The sequence below is a fragment of the Chionomys nivalis genome, chromosome 25 (genome assembly GCF_950005125.1).
Source record: "Chionomys nivalis chromosome 25, mChiNiv1.1, whole genome shotgun sequence".
Taxonomy (NCBI): domain Eukaryota; kingdom Metazoa; phylum Chordata; class Mammalia; order Rodentia; family Cricetidae; genus Chionomys; species Chionomys nivalis.
In genome coordinates, this window is record NC_080110.1 from 36,746,749 (window position 1) to 36,763,460 (window position 16,712).

Genomic DNA, 16,712 nt, shown 5'->3' on the forward strand with positions numbered 1-16,712 from the left:
TCTTTTTCCTGTTATGGTTTCCAAGCGACTAGACGAGGTCCACCCACCTTGCAGAGGTAATCCACATATCAGAGATTCACCGACTTGAATATTTCATTCAGCTGTGCCTCTGTGGGAATGCCTAGAATAATGTATGGCAAAATCCAGGTTCCAGAAGTTCAGGCAAGTTGGCACAAGTGGTTGAATAACACGCCCAAACTCTAATGTACAGGGATAGCACTGTGGAAACACGTGTTTCTTTTCCTTTTTCTTATGATGGTAAAAACTGAGGACCACGGCAGCCTCGTGGATGCTACTTGGGCATCACTAGGGGCATGAAGGTGTGCAGCCTGGCAGCCATCAGGACTGTGTGCCTAGGGACCCATTTCCATCTTCAGATTCTTAATGTTTGCACAGGGAACCTTCATTGTAATTCTGTGCCTTGCTCCCACATTAGATAGTAAGCCCCATCCCTTGCTTTTAGAACTTGGATGCCTATGTTTAGGCAATGCACAGTTCCTTCTCCATGTCAGACCCTTAGCTGGGTACAGGGGATGCCACAGGGGGCAGGAGAAGACATGATCCTTCAAGAAGCAGAGAGACCATTGGTAGGTAGCTCAAGCCTTCAACGATTGTGAGGAGTGCATTCTTTCTTCTTTAGAAGCAGTCGGGGGGAATGGGAGTGCCTATGGTAGGCAAGGTGTGTTTTTATTAAAATTAACTTTATTTTTATTTCCAAACAGGTTGAAAAACCGTCTCCACAGGTGTCTTCTGTATTTCAGAATTTGAGGTTGAATAACCCAATTCGCAGACAACTTTTCAAACCCACTGACGACCAAGAAATGGTTGAGTCAGATGTGATGGCTTACATCGATAATCCCAGCAGTCAAGAAGCTGACACAGGACAATCTTGAGTTCCAGGCCAGCCTGGGCAACATCACAAGACCGTGATGTTCAGGCAACACCACCAACGAAAACCTCCAGACAGAAAGAATAATTATTTTTCCTTTCAAGGCAAAGTGGCTATTTTAGCCTCAGTGTTTCAAGCCATGAGAAGATAGCTGTAACTGGGATTTTATTTTTGGGCATTTGTATTTGGGGTATTTGCTTCAAAAGAAATTTTTATTTGTATTTTTAAATCTGAATTTAAAAACAGATATTTTAAATTCACCTGATAGCCACAATGATCTCCTCCTCTGTCCTCCTGAGAAGAGTTAACGCTGGATGGAGATTATGGAAAAAGGTGCTGTGTGTTTAGAACTCTCCCGTTTTAGGGATGTCGTATGTTCTGTGATAAGCTGCATGACCACTGTGGATCATCATTGCCAGTACCCCACAGTAGTAGCAAAGGTGGGCTAATTGTACCTGTTGATACTCACACATCCGGGGGTGCCGTGTTTACCACAGAGGTGTCGATACAAGGCCGTCACTCGCTCCATCCCTGCTCCTGGGACTCCGCATCCTTGGGACTTGTTTTTGGATTTGCCTTTTCTCGTTGGGAGTATGTTTTGATTATATCCCATTGTAGGGAACCTTTCTCTTAAAGTAGATTGGTTTTTAAAAAAAATATTTATTGCCAAGCGGTAGGTTTTTAAAAAATATTTATTGCCAAGTGGTGCTGTGGTTTGAATGTGTCTTCCCAAACAAGGGTTTTACAGCAGTAGTGGATGCCTGGTGAAAGTCACTTTTTTGCTGTCCTGAGATCTCTTGTTTTTGTTTTTATTTTTACTTTGTTTTGCCCAGGGATGACAGGTCCCCATTAGAGGTGCACACTGGCTACACACACACCTTGTCTGGCTGCTTCACTGCAGTTCTCATCATGTTAGAAATTGCCACTCAGATCATACAGACACTTCTGGCAACAAAGTATTTAATGTGTGCACATTGCTTTATTTTCACATACTCGGCTGTTTTCCTATTGGATTGCTGGTATAGCGCGGGGATATTTTTCTCTGTTTTTCTTTCATTTTGGGCTGTAAGCAAGTACTTTACTACTAAATTGCAGCTCTAGCCCTAAACTAAGTTTTGTATGTACTGGGAAACAAACAAACAGTAACAATTGTGTCCCTCTTCTGATTGTAACATCCTCTTATGGCTGTAACAATTGTGTCCCTCTTCTGATTGTAACATCCTCTTATTGCTGTTCCGTGGTTCTAGTCATCCGTGTCTCCGAGATACACCTTTGTGAGCAATAAATTTACTCTTTGCTTTAGTAAGTTGCCCAGTCTGGTTTTTGTTTATAATAACACAAGGAACTAAGACGAATGGTAAAATAAAAAGTTAAGTCCTCATTAACTTAATGTTTTTAATAGTGTGTGAACAAATTCTATAGAATTTCCTCACTTAATGAATACAGTTTAGTAGCTTTTAGTGTAGTGAATGAATTGTGAAACTGTCACTATAATCCATTTTAGGGCACTTTCATGACCTCCCAAGCTTATACCCCACTAAGCATAATCTACTCATTTACTCTAGCTAACTGATTTGTCTTTGTAGATTTATCTATACTGTACAGTTCCTGTAAGTGAAGACAATAAGAGGTCCTTTTGAACATGACAATGCTATTCAGATTTTTACCAACATTGTATCAGTAATATATTGGTAATTCAACTCACTCATTACTAAATAATATTCCTTTGTATGGATCTATTGCATGTTGGGTTGACAGGGTGATTTCTACTCTGGCTGTTATAATTAATACTACTCTGATCACTTTGTGTAAACATTTTTTGTGTATAGATAAACGTTTTCGTGTTTTTGGATTATGTCACTAGGTAGGATCGCTGGGTTATATAATAAGTCTGTCTTTAGACTCTTCAGCAGTTAGCATTTTATATTGTCACTGATAGTTATGAAAATTCCAATTTCTCCAGTGTGTGCGTGCATGTGTGTGTGTGTGTGTGTTTGGAGTATGTGGACCTGTGTGTGTTTGGGGGAGGGTGCATGCACCTTATTGAATATGAAGGAAGATGTAGAATGTTCTGCTCCATTACTGCCTTAGGCCCTTATGATGGAGTCTGTCAGTGGTCAGGAACTCTCCTTCTTCTGTTCTGTCTCCTCAGCATTAGGGTTACAGCTATGCATGACCACAGCCTGCATTTTACATGGGTTCTGAGATTTGAACTCATGTCCTTCAGCTGTGTATCAGGTGATCTTGCTCTAAACCACGTACCCTTTGTTTGTTTGTTTTGTTTTGTTTTGTTTTGTTTTTCCGAGATAAGGTTTCTCTAAGTCACAGCCCTAGCTGTCCTGGAACTAACTCTTGAAGACTAGACCTGCCTCAAACTTACAGAGATCCACCTGACTCTGCCTCCCGCGATTAAAGGCTTGTGCTGCCACCAAGGGCCTTTGGAGAAAAAAATCTATTTTTATGTTTTGACTATTAGGTTAATATAAAAATCTGAGAGTTCCTGATACAGTCTACATGTGAGTCCTTTATAAAAAAACAAAACAAAACAAATGACCTGCATTTTCCCCCTCTCATTCTGTGAGGTTTTATGTTGAAGGACATGTTTTGGATTCTAGTGATGTCCACTGTGGGATGTTATTGCTTGCGGTATTTTTGGCGTTATAGCCTGTGCAGAGCCATGAAGATTTAGTTCTGTGTTTTTCTTCTAAGCATCTAACAGTTTTTGGACTTGTTTAGATGTCAGATTCACTTTTAGTTAGCCTTTGCATAAGGTGTGACAAAGGGGTTCATTCTTTTGTAGGTGGCCATCCAAGTGTTTGATCTCTATTAAAGAGATTGTCTTTTCCCCCGTTGGTTGTCTCCGTATCCTTGTCAAAAGTCAGTTGCCCGTGTGAGAGTGTGTTTATGGCTTTCTAGTTGTACCCCACAGATCTGTAAGTTGGCTTGTGTGTAAATACCACAGCATGCTGACTTCAGTACTGTAGACTGTAGTACTGTAAGATTTGAAGTCAAGCACAAGCCTTCTAACTTGACTGTTCTTTTACAAGATTGTTTTAGTTGTTCTGGGTCCCTTGGGGTTTTGTTGTTGTTTTCTTTTTAAGACATGGCCTCACACAAGCCCTGGTTGGCCTGGAACTTGCTATGTAGACCAGGCTGGCCTCCAAGTCAGAGAGATCCTCTTGCCTCTGCCTCAAGAGCGCTGAGATTAAAGGCGTTAGCCATTGTGAACTGGATTCTCCGCATCTCCATATGAATTTTTGCTTCCAGGTTTTGTGAAGAAGGCAGCTGGAAATCTGGTAGGGAGAGTTTTAGGACTGGATCAACCTCATTTTAACTTCGACTCTTAGGAACTACAAGGACACTCTTACATCTCTGTCAGTGCCCTCTTTGGAGTTTAGAGTGTCATATCTAATAATTCTAAATGTATTAGTGACTTTAGGTGAGGTTTACTTTTAAATTTCTATTCTTTTTGATACTATTAAATTGAAATCATTTCCGTGCAGGTTTTTGTCTTTGTGCAGGTGTTCATGCGCACGCACACACGGAGGAGGCCGGAGAGCAGCCTCAGGTGTTCTTCAGGGCCATCCACCTTGATTTTGTTTGGTTTTGAGAAAGGATCTGTTTGTTACCTGCAGATTCCTGGCTTGTCAGGTGTCCAGTGAGCCCCAGGGTTAGCCTGTCTCCTCCTCCCCAACAGTGGGATGACAAACACAGGTTTCTAGCTGGGCTTTGAAAGAAAACCTCAGAGCGCGTGACAAGCATTCACTACGTTGTCTCCTCAGCCTTTGTCATGGTTTTTGGTTGGTTCCTTGTTACTCCACAGAAGCAAATGGTTTTTGTATACTGGCCTTGGTGAACTGGTTGATTCTGGTAGGTTTTGGTGGATTCCTCTGAGTTTTCTGATAAGACATTTCATCTACAGGCAGGCGTCACTTGAATTCTCTCTTTCCAATCTGGGTGCATTTTATGTTGTTGTCTTGCCTAGCTCCCTGGCCAGATGCTCTGCGTGCACCGTTGTAGAGAGGGCACAAATGTGGAGCCTTGCTGTGTTCCTGACATTAAGGCATATTTGTCAGCTGTCACTGTAGTGAATCATGAAGACAAAGCTCATTTGGTTCCCAGTTCCGAAGTCTCTACGTATCTCCAGTGATGGGGACCATCGTTCATCATGGGAGGTTGTGTCATGGTGCAAACTCCTCCCTTTGTGAACCAGGAATCAAGACGAGAAACTAGGCAGGACTGAGCCCCACAATCCTTTTCGAGATCAAAGGATAGCCCCCCAAGGCCTCACATCCTAAGGGTCCACAGCACTTCCCAGTAGGACTACCCTGGAGACCAAACCTTAAACACACAGGCCTTGGGTGAGGGAGAGAGGATTCGGCATGGCCTCCAAATAGCACTGGAGGAAGAATTCAATCTTTTACCATCTCTTCTTAGCAGTGAACTTTTTTTTCATGCTCTTTAAGACCAGGATTTCTCTCTGTTGCTAGTTTGTTGTATGTTTTTATGGAGGGAATTTTTATCAATTGTTTTTTCTGTTTCTACTGCGACGATATAGTTTTAGCCTTCATTACATGGCTATGGTATAATGTGCTGATCGTTTCTTTGGATGTTAACCCAAACAGACTTTCTCTAGGATACAATGAAAGACAAAAAACACTGCTGCTTCAGTTTGCAGGGCCCTGCTGGGGATTTTGTCCCCAACAATCTTAGGTGATGTGAGTGGGTAATTTTCTTGGTCTGGTGTTGACATCAGGGTATGCTGGCCACGAGAACGAATGGAGAAACATTCCACACTCTCTAGTTTGTGAAGAAGTGGTGCTTGATCTTCGTGAAATGCTTGGGGATTCCTAAGTGAAACTGTCTGGATTTGGGCTTTTCCTTGTAGCAAGTTTCAGTAGTCACATCTCCTTGGAACTGTAAGTCAAGACTTCCTAGTCTAGACCTTCTGTTTCAAATCCAGGTCCATTTGTGTTTCAGAGACTCAGTTTTGAGAGTTCGAATCTTGAGGAGTTTGTCTAAGTCATTCGCCACTTGACTGGTGATCAGAATAGTCCTCCGCAATCTGCTGTTTCTGTAAGGCAGGTAGCAGGGCTCGCCTTGTGCTCCTCATTTCAATAACCGAGAGCCCCTTCTCCCGCTGGTGAGTCCAGCTAATAGTTTACAAATATATATAGAATTTAAAGATCTACTTTTACTATATTTGTGTGTGTGTGTATGTGTGTGTGTGCACGTGCGTGCGCATGTAGGAACATGCATATGAGTGCAGATGCCTGAGGAGGCCAGAGGTATTGGATACCCATGGAAGTCGTGAGCTGCCTGACCTGGGTCCTGGGAACCTTTGCAAGTGCAGTATGTGCTCTTAACTGCTGAACCATCTCCCCAGCCCCCGTAATTATATTTTGAAAGTTCTATGGACTGTTTTCTGTTGTTTTTATCATGGAGAATGTGTTGATTTCCACTCTTACTCTCATTTATCCTAGGAAGGGCCATTAGGGAGGGCTGTATTCTAGCTGACATGAGAGTTAGTCAGAGTTCAGGGTCTTGGGAAAGAGTTTGTTATTCTATCAGATTGCCCTGTGGATGACTGACTGTTCAGCTCATCATTTCGGAACAATTGAGAAATAATTAATTGGCTCGGGGATGGGTGGCAGTCTGTGGCTTACTATAGTGATGTGGGAAGGATGGTTCCTGCTGATGCCCATTTTCTGGAGCACAGAGGTTGGTGGGTATAGAGGAGGGAATAGGAACTATCAAACTAGTAGATAGAAAACTTCAACGGTAGCTGTATTCTAAATATAGGACTCACAGCTTCAATGCCATCAAGGTGATATTTAAATCACTCTGCTTTCCTTAAAACACAGTGAAACAAATTATATGTAACTGGGTCTCAACATAGCCCCTGGCTGGCCTGGAAGTCACTCTGTAGATCACAGAAATCTGCCTGTCTCTGCTCCAGAGTCTGGGCCTAAGTGCATGTTCCTCTCCACCTGGCAGGAACTAGCTTTTATACGATGTCTGTACTGTTGGGTCAAAATACACCTAGTTAACCGAACTCAGTATTCTGGCAGCTGTCACTGGAAGGGAGCATCTGGGAGCCTAAAGTTGGGATGTGAAGCAAATGCTGGTTCTTTGCAGCCCATGAAGACTCAAGGGTTCGCTAACGTGGCTGAGCACCTGCTGGCCTCCCTGGATGGCCATAATCACTGTATGACACTGAAACTGGTCACTGTGTTTGGAAACGACTACCTGAGATCTCTGGACTCTCTTTTCATTGTTTCTGACAGTCATTGGCCATTGATTTGTTCTACTTCATCTCAATCTTTCATATGAGGTCATCCCTCATTTTAGTCGACAGGATTGACTCTGGCTATACTTCCTTGCCTTGATTTTCACCTCAAGTTGCTGTACAGACCTTATGCTACAGTTGTTTGGGCTCTATAATAGTAATAATAATAACAATAATTAATAATTAATAATAATACAAATTAAAAAATGGAGCTTCACTTGGGGTCATGTGACTGCCATGTGTTTATAATGTGACCCTGTGCACATTGGATGTAACTTTGTAAAAATTAAAGTGAATTTACAGAGCCTTGTTGAGACTACTGATGTAATTTTTAAAAGATATCATAGTTAAAGCATGCATTTTAATAACTAATGTAAATGTGCCTCCAAGAATGCACGCCGTGTTTCCTAAGGGCAGATGTTGCACCTGTGAATGCCACACTGGTTTCAAAGGCGTTGCTGTGTGCAGGTGTTCTCTGCCCTTTCTTGTATATTTAAAAGCATAGGCTGTAGGCTCTTTGGTATCCCACGTGGGGAAGCCGCTGCCAGGAGGTAAATTCACACCACGTTTTGAGCACTAGCGTTGGCATCCAAACCCAGATCTGATCTCATTCTCTCATTCATCCTTAGTGATTTCCGAGTTGACAGAGACTCTTCCCTCCTTTGGGAAACTGGAAATGAACATTGCAGCGTTCAGGCTGGGACACTGAATTACAGTCAATGCACCAAAAAATGCAGGTCATTTTTTTTTTATTTTGGCTTTTTAAAATCACTGTTTATTCCATTTGGTAGAGGATTTTTTTTTCATACAAATATTTGCAACAATTTTGAATTCCCCAAAACCATACATAGACGATAAATACCATGCTATTAAAGTATTAAATTTGTACAAAAATACTTTACAGTTTAATACTTGTTTGTTACAAACAAAAATACATATTTAAGTGACTCATGATCTTTTTTTTTATTTTTTATTTTTCCTTAACAGGATTCTGTTCTATACTTTCTTGCCCTGGCAGTTCTGAAATGTGTTTGAAATCATGTTTCCTTGCACAGAAAAAGATGAATCATTTTCCTTAAACAAAGGACACAGTGTTTGGATGCTTTGTCTGTGTGGGTGTATTAGTGACCAAAATGAACATGTTTGGAAAATAATTGCTTTGATATTCTACCATCAATATACAGATCTCTATATTTTTTAATATTTACCAAATAACAGTTATTAGTATAGCTATCCAAAATATCTGAACAAATGGCAACAGTTGCCAACGAACATTAAAGCAACTGTCACAGTTATTTTATTGCTTTGGGGAGGATGATTGGCAATGAGATTTTGTGAAGATGTATTTACAAGTTCAGCAAGTGGCATGGCTCAGAACAAAAGGTAGCCCCGTGTCGCTAAGTATGTGTGCTGTGCACCCTCGGTGTGCCGATCTGCAAACGTGAGCTAGATGAGTTCTAGTGGCCTACCCATAAAGTGAACCTCATTTCATTAAACTCTTCATTCATTCTTAAATTCTTTAGTCTTGGGATTTTTAAAATAGGATCATATCACTAATTCTCCGTGTTACTACACATTCTAATTCATTATCAGAGAGTTTCAACTATTTAAAAAAAATGTGTCTTAAAGGGGGGAAAAACAGGTCACAAGACATATCCTGTTTGATCATCCGTTGCATAGGGAGTAGCATACATCTTAGTTAAAATCATTCCTACATTTACCACCACCTATTATGATTTCCGGCGTGCATCGTTGCGGAAACGTTTTAAGAAAACCTAATGCTATACCCGTGCCCCTCCCACTGTGGCAGGCCTAGCGGATCCATCTGCTCCCCTAGCAGAGCCAGCTCTACGTGATTCCACGTTGCTTCTGTTCTTACGTTAATGGCTGTAGAGTAAGAAACGCATCCTTAGGGAAATTATCATAGAGAATATTGTCAAACGGATGTTTCTGTAAAAAGTGACAGGAAGATGAACTGTAAAAATGTTTCCTCTGATCTTAAGTCGTGGGAAGGGGCGGGCTGCTTCCTTTTGATTCTCTACCACTGGGCCTGTCAGAGTAGGGCCTGCCAGTTACTGGAGCAGCCATGGTAAAAGAGACCTCTTCAGGTTGGGAAGGGGTGTGAACATGAGCCATGAGGGACATTTAAAAGACCCCTGTGCTTGCAGTTAATGCCACGCGACTCTCTGTGCCTCAGCTGTCACAGAAATCTTAAAGGGATTTTTAGCACCATGTAGATATTGTCTTTGTCCTGCTTTGTGAAGGTGTTGCTATAATGTGTTAGTGGGTTCTCGGGTCTCTAGATTACCACCGTGGCTGGGCTGTGGGAAGAAAGCACTGTTCTGTCCACTCCAGTCTCCCGGCAGAGCCTGCTGTTCTATTGACTTCTGGGAGGCCAGTGGGTTTCTGCTAATGACCAGGTCCAGCTTGTTGCCAGATTCGGCTATGAGCGGCACGACCAGGCAGCAGTCAAAGTCTCTCGTCCGGACGTGGTTAACCTGCCAGGCCAAGAAGAGCCACTTTCAATGACCGGTGCAGCCACTGCTCCCAAACCCAGAGGCCAGTGGCTGAATCCCGAGGGCGACCACGCCGTTTGGCTACTTAGTTCACTATTTATCCTCTGCCACTGCCTGTTGGGAGCTGAAAAGCAAGGCAACATCCTTCTGTCCCCACACTAAGATCACCCCGGTCAGTCTCCTGTTGCTCAGTGCTACCCCAGTTTACAACAGAAGCAGCTTAGAGTGGGGAGCTGCTTCGCTGTAGACTAGCGGTGGGCAAGGGTTCCAGCGAGGTAGCCGCAGGCAGTCTGGCTGCCACGATGCTTAACTACCTCGGTTAAGAGCAAATCCACGCCCTCCTCAACTGACACATTCTGGATGCACTCCAATTCTCTTTCAACTGTGAACTTGGGAATCGAACCTCGGGGTCACACAACGAGACCAATACTCTCTGATGGAGTTATAGTTCCCACCCCACAGAAGCACTTGTTAAAATCACCTGCATTCAATTCCCAGTCCTGGCTTCCCATTCTCTCCCCTGCTTTTTGAGGACAAGTGTGGGGCACTTTGAAGGACCCAGTTTAAACTCTGGGAACCGAAGCATCCTCAGCTCCTTGGCTGTTGACACTTTACTACTCCAGACATCCACCTGTCCCCTAGTTCTCCTCTGATGTAACAAATGATGGCAAAGGCAAAGATTGCTGCCTGGGCCTGAGAAGAACACCACACCCATGTCTCGAGCTGCTGGCTAGAGACGAACACTTGAGGCATCTTTGCCTCGTCTCTGGCTGCTTCCTGCTTCCACTACTTCCTCAATGGACCACTCAGACATTTGCCCTCCAACTTCAAGTCTCCCAGTACAGACAGCTAGGTGCCACCTCTTCTCTCGTCTTCACTCTTCATTCTAGTCTGTGTGACTTGGGAACAGAGGATTCCCCTACTGGCTCACGGTGCTCTCCCGTCCGGGATCCATTATTGAGCAACACTGAACTATTACAGAAGCACGTTACATTTGCATTCTGCATGTCCAAGGGCTGCCCACCCCCCAAGCCTGGCTTTCTCCCAAAGTAGGTGGGGGACCATACTCAGCATACACTGGACATGGGTTGGACAAGAGCCACCAGGGCCTCCTCTATAAATGTATGTCCCACAGTTATTGAGACAACTGGGAGAATTTGTCTTTAAATCATCACCCAAGTCAAAGATCCAAATCCCTGTCGCTGGTCATTAAACCAGGCTTGCTGGCTACTCTCGTACCTGATGCCCCGTTAAACCTGGGCCCTCGTTTCTCATGGTGCACTCGGCTTCCCTCGGCTTTGATCCTCTGCTGTTTTCTTAGTTCTTCCACGCTCCCCTCCATGCTTCTCTTCCCCTTCTAGCGAGGCATTCACCATGGGTACCTTTGTCTAACCCCTCCTTCCAGAAATCTTTAGCCCTGTCTGGAACACTGTCTTTAAGCAACAGATCAAACTTAGGAACTGTGTTGCATTGGGATGGGCTGAAGTAACGAAAGACTTCGTCCAAAACAGGTAGGTAGCTTTAGCTACACTTCCCTGGTTTCCTCGTAAACACCCACTTCTTCACCATGTCCCTGTTCATTCACACTAATAATGTATTGCTTCTCTCTCTCTCTCTCTCTCTCTCTCTCTCTCTCTCTCTCTCTCTGTGTGTGTGTGTGTGTTGTAGGTACATGTGAATGTGTGTTTGTATGCAGGCAGGTACATGTACCATGGGTGTGGAGGTGAGCGACAGATATCAGGGATTGTGTCCTGGTTTGCTCTCCTCCTTCCTTTCTTTAAGACAGGGCCTCTTACTGACACTGTAGCTTAATGGTTTGGCTAGACTGGCTGGTCAACAAGCCCCAGGGCCGCATCTAGGCTGAGGTTTGAGGAATAAGCATTCAAACGGAAAGGACAGCTCAGTGTCAGAAAACGCAGGAAGTTGAGATAGAATCCTTTACGACAGGAGGAGAGTGGAAGGGTCCAGAGTGTGAAGGAGAATTTGGAGGGCATTGCTGCTTGAAGGTCAGAGGCAAGGATTCAGGACCCCCTCTGAGGTCTTACCTGTAAGAGCCTGTCATAGGGCTTCAGGCCACCAAGATCACCTGGCCCAGCTGGGCGGATATTCTTGACATACACTCCTTTCTCTAGCAGGCCATCTGCCACGCTGAACCCAAAGTCCTCCATGCCAGAGTCCTTGTATAAGGTCACCTGGAAAGTGTGAAAATGTGGAAGTTAGCCGAGCGGGAGCCGTTTGCTGCTGAAGTCTCTTGGGTCAGACACCCACCCCTGCTACTTTGCTCCTATCCCAAGAACATCCTTGGAATCTAAAGTCTCAACCTGAGCAGCCAAAGGAGGACAAATAAGTCACATCTTTCTTTTTATCGTTATTGTTCCTTCTCACTAAAAAAGTGCGTGCATCATTGCTGTAGGAGGTCCTTCTGTCTTTGGGTTGCTTTCATTGGTAAATAAAGAAACATCTTTTGCACTGTTGATAAGGCAGAACTTAGGTAGGTGGGGAAAATTAAGCAGAATGCTGGGAAGAAGAAAGCAGAGTCAGAGAGAAGCCATGAATCTGCCAGAGATAGATGTGCTGAATATTACCGGGTAAGCCACTGCCACGTGGCGATACACAGATTAATAGAAATGGCTTAAATTAAGATGCAAGAATTAGCCAATAAGAAGCTAATGGGCCAAGCAGTGATTTAATTAATAAAGTTTCTGTGTGGTTATTTCATGGCTAAGCTAGCCGGATGGCCGGAATGAACAAGCGGCCCTTTCTTGCAACACATCATGTGTATTCTCTCTCTCCTCTCTCTCTCTCCTCTCTCTCTCTCTCTCTCTCTCTCTCTCTCTCTCTCTCTCTCTCGTGGTTTGCATGCATGTGTGTAGGTCAGAGGACAAAGTCAGGTATCTTGGTACCCTGATCTATCATCCTCAGCTATATTCTCCTGAGATAGGTTCTCTCACTGAACCCAGAGCTTGCTGTTTTCCAGCAAGGCTGACTGGTCATTAAGTCTCATCAATTCTATCCCTTACTGTTCCCCATGTAGTACTGGGGTTACAAGCATGTACTGCCACACATGGCTTTTTCTTGGGGGCTAGGGATCTGAACTCAGGTCCTCAGGCTTGTATAGCAAGAACCACTTTTACCCAGTAATCCACCTCCCCAGACTCCACCTCCTCCTGTCAAATTTCAATCGTTAGGCATAGGACACAGCGGGCAGCTTGATGTCTAATGTCTCCCTGGAGCAGCCCTGGCTGGGAGGGAAGCCAGGGATGAGTGATGTTGAAGGATAACCTTTTCCTGCCTCCTACCAGCCTGGTGCTCTCCTACATACTGTATTCTACACTGCCTCTCCGTTTGAACCCGTGCCACGACGAAACACTGTTGTATTTGCTGAGATGCCCATGTTGCTCATCAACAGAGCTCTTTCTTTTTTTATATATACATATGTTTATTTTAATTTAACTTTTAAAAAAAGATTCATTTATGATTTATACAACATTCTGCCTTGATGTATGACCGCATGCCAGAGAAGGGCACCAGATCTCAGTACAGATGGTTGTGAGCCACCATGTGGTTGCTGGGAATTAAACTCAGGACCTCTGGAAGAGCAGCCAGTGCTCTTAACTTCTGAGCCATCTCTCCAGCCCCTCAGAGCTCTTTCTAAAACATCCCCAGGCAACCTAATAACATGTCACATGGGGATGGGCTAGTTCTGTTCACTTGCCCAGGGTTTTTAGCAGCTCAAGGTGTCTACCCTCCCATGGTGTAGCTGATATCCCGCACTGCACCTGAGGGCAGCTCCCTAAAGCTCTACCCCTCCCCCAGATTCACTTCTCCAAGAGGCAGCCTGAGGTGAAAGAGAAAACCATGTGCACATCCACAAAATGCTTCCTGAACCCCTGACTGTGTTCTAAAGATTGGGCTGAATGCTGGAACAGGAGTAAACAACAGAAACAAGAGTCAAACCCACACTGAATTTCCTCATTCGGCACTTTCCATTCACGTGTGCTATGAGGTGGGTGCTGCTTTATTAAGGTTGATTAGGTGCCCTCCAAAGTCTCATTATATTTCAGCAAGGATCTGGGCTTACTTCACAAACTAATCATTACACACGCACGCATGCACGTACACACACACACATAAACACACATATACATACATGCACACACACATATTCCTGTCAAATAGTAGAAAAAAAGCAAACCCCTCAGAGCTATACAAGGCAAACATGACAGCTAGACCTTTTATAGCAGGTTTAGATTTTTATATCCAGTTATTTGACTGGGGAGAGGTATGGACCACTAAAGGAAACACAAAGGGGTCAGTGTGGGGATTTTATTTCACTGAATAGAAAGCTAAAAGCAAAACAAAACAGAACAAAAAGCAATCAAGCTTCCTGGGTCAATACTACTTACCAGCCCACTCTGTGGTCTGTGGTTATAGTCATTTCAGAGGTGATGGAATTCAATTTTATGGAGGGTAAGCAATCTGCCCGAGACCACAGAGGTAAGGGATGGTGGGGCAGGTCTGTCAGAATCCAGACGCCCAGTGCTTAACCAGCATGCTCCACCGGTGACCAGAATGCTTATTCTGACGCTACGGTGAAGGTGTTTGTAGTTGTTCACATTTTTAAATGCCTTAAATAGGACGGTGTTTTATAATTCATGGCACCTGGGGTCCTGGAATTATCTAAATATCCCATCCTTCTTACCTTCCTAGTCTCTTTTCCCCAGGCACAGCCCCCAATAGGGCTTGGAACTGAATAAGGTCTTTCTCCCCTCCCCCCCCCGCCGTGTGTGTATGTGTGTGTGTGCATCCTAATAAAATCCACACCTCACACACTGGTGATGTGGGGGGGGAGTTAAGTGGCATGACTGAGAGCTTGCCTTTGGCCAAAGTAAATTGCACCATGAGAAAGTCTAAGTTTTGTTAGTGCCCTGGGCTCAGCTATGTGGCATATAACTCCTGCTGCAGCTTCTGCAGAAAGGTAGTGTCTTCTTGTTCACTGCTCTATTTCAAAGCTCTAACCAGGTGCCTGTCACGTGGCAGTATATTGGGCTGAATAGAAGGAAATGGCTTTCTGGCATTCCGTGCTCTGGCTAACTGGTCATACCGAGCCACACGCTTAGAAGCCAGTGCAGAGGTGTGTGAACACGAAGCGGGATTTAATTCTAGGCTCAAAGACCCTCCGCCAAGGCTCTTTGCAGTTAGACACTGCCCAGTGCCATCATGGCTGGACAGGAAGATGCTCGCTGGTGACACTGTATAGCTATGACAAGAGAGCATACTTCTGTTACTGGAGCCAGCCTGCTCCACCTTGTGACTGAGGAACCTTGGATTTGGGGACTGTGAGGGAGACCAACTGGAGGGCCATTGTCATGGAAGCTGAACTACATACTTATAACGTCTGTGACACCTGATGTTTCAACAGGAAAAAAGGATGCTATTGTCTCAACTAAGTGTATGCGTGTGTACGTGAGTGTGTGTGTGTGTGTGCGTGCGTGTATATATGTGAGTGTGTGTGCATGTGTACGTGTATGTATGTGAGTGTATGTGTGTGTGCGTGTGTGAGTGGTGTGTATGTGTGAGTGTGTGCATGTGTGTGTATGTGAGTGTGTGTGCGTGTGAGTGGTGTGTGTGTATGTGTGAGTGTGTCTGTGTGCGCAGCAGGACATTTAGAGAGGAAGTCAGAGAGGGATGGAAACGTATCCAAGGTCAAACAGAAACCAAACAGAGAACTGCTTTAAAACAAGATCTCTGATTGCAAAGCTCTGATCTTTTGACCATATAATGTCTTATTTAATGTATGGTTTCTTCAAAATGCTTTTTTTTTCAATTGGACGGTATATCTCAGTGGTAGACTAGTTACTCAGGATGTCCAAGGCCCTAGGATCCATTCCAACACTGTCAAACCCAACGACCTCATTTCCCAAATCATAAAAACAATATAGAAAAAAATATTTAAGACCTTCTGTAATTATGTTTTTGTCTCAAGCCATAAGATAGGTGATATCTGCATTATTCATTGGAGGAGGTTATTAAGTTTCATTTTATTTTATGTATAGGAATATTTTGCATGTCTATATGTAAGTATGTGCAGCATATGGGTGCCTATTGCCCGCAGAAGCATAGAAAGGGTATTAAGATTTCTAGGAGAAAGAGTTATAGATAGTTACGAGCTGCTCTGTGGGTGCTGGGAATTGAACTTGGGTCCTGTGCAAGAGCCATGAGTACTTTCAATCACTTAGCCACCTCTGACACCCTGGAAGAAGATCACACACACACACACACACACACACACACACACACACACACACACCCCAGCTCGTGTTTAGGCAGTCATGTTGGTGAGCCTCTATCTACATGACAGAGTGGATTTGGAAAAGCCCACGAGGCCTCAGTTCTACAGGAAGAACTGTAGGCAACTGAGAAGAGCGGAGAAGTGCTCTTCCCCAGGGAAGAGTGCAGCAACTGGTGTTCTGTGCCAATGGTCAGCCCTGAAAACATACACACAAGTAAACATTATGTGGGCTGAGTATGTTATATTTGAGAATACATATGTATACATGCATGTGTGAAGTAACAATTAATGAAAGAAGAGGCCATGAATTTGAAGGGGAGGGGAAGGGGTATATGGGAGAATTTGGAGGGAGGAAAGATAGGGGAGAAATGTTCCAATTGAAATAAATAAATAAATAAACTTTAAGTATCTTTTAAAATAAAGATGCCACAGCGCCAGGACTCCCTGGTCCATCACTCAGTGGCGGCACTGTCACAAATTGCATTGAGTTCGGCTGCTCTTGACTTCATTGGGAGAATGCTTGTCTACAAGAGTGTCAGATGGTAGCTTGTGTCCTAAAGAGCTGATCATTTTCTTCTGTATTGACAAAGTTCTCAAATAAAGAGACGTTAACGAGCATCAGAGAACACACAGCCTCACCAATCCCTGGAGATGCAAATTAGAACCAGGATGAGAATTACCTCCAGTTAGAGGTTATTTATTAAAAAAAATGAAAAGAGATGCTGT

At 43.9% G+C, this 16,712-nt stretch overlaps 2 protein-coding genes across 8 annotated transcripts in view; one reads left to right on the top strand and one right to left on the bottom strand.

The window, feature by feature from the left end:
* Nucleotides 1-2,154, top strand: part of Helb (DNA helicase B) — a 32,471-nt gene extending 30,317 nt beyond the window's left edge. The window contains exon 13 of the mRNA XM_057757639.1: nt 723-2,154. Coding sequence (XP_057613622.1) covers nt 723-893 — 171 coding nt within the window. The 3' untranslated portion in view covers nt 894-2,154. The remainder of the gene's footprint in view (nt 1-722) is intronic.
* A 5,824-nt stretch (nt 2,155-7,978) lies between these two features.
* Nucleotides 7,979-16,712, bottom strand: part of Grip1 (glutamate receptor interacting protein 1) — a 664,532-nt gene continuing 655,798 nt past the window's right edge. For all 7 annotated transcript variants that reach the window (XM_057757637.1, XM_057757634.1, XM_057757635.1 and 4 more), the window contains 2 exons: nt 11,740-11,886; nt 7,979-9,676 (listed from right to left, as the gene is read on the bottom strand). In XM_057757637.1, coding sequence (XP_057613620.1) covers nt 9,449-9,676; nt 11,740-11,886 — 375 coding nt within the window. In that variant the 3' untranslated portion in view covers nt 7,979-9,448. The remainder of the gene's footprint in view (nt 9,677-11,739; nt 11,887-16,712) is intronic.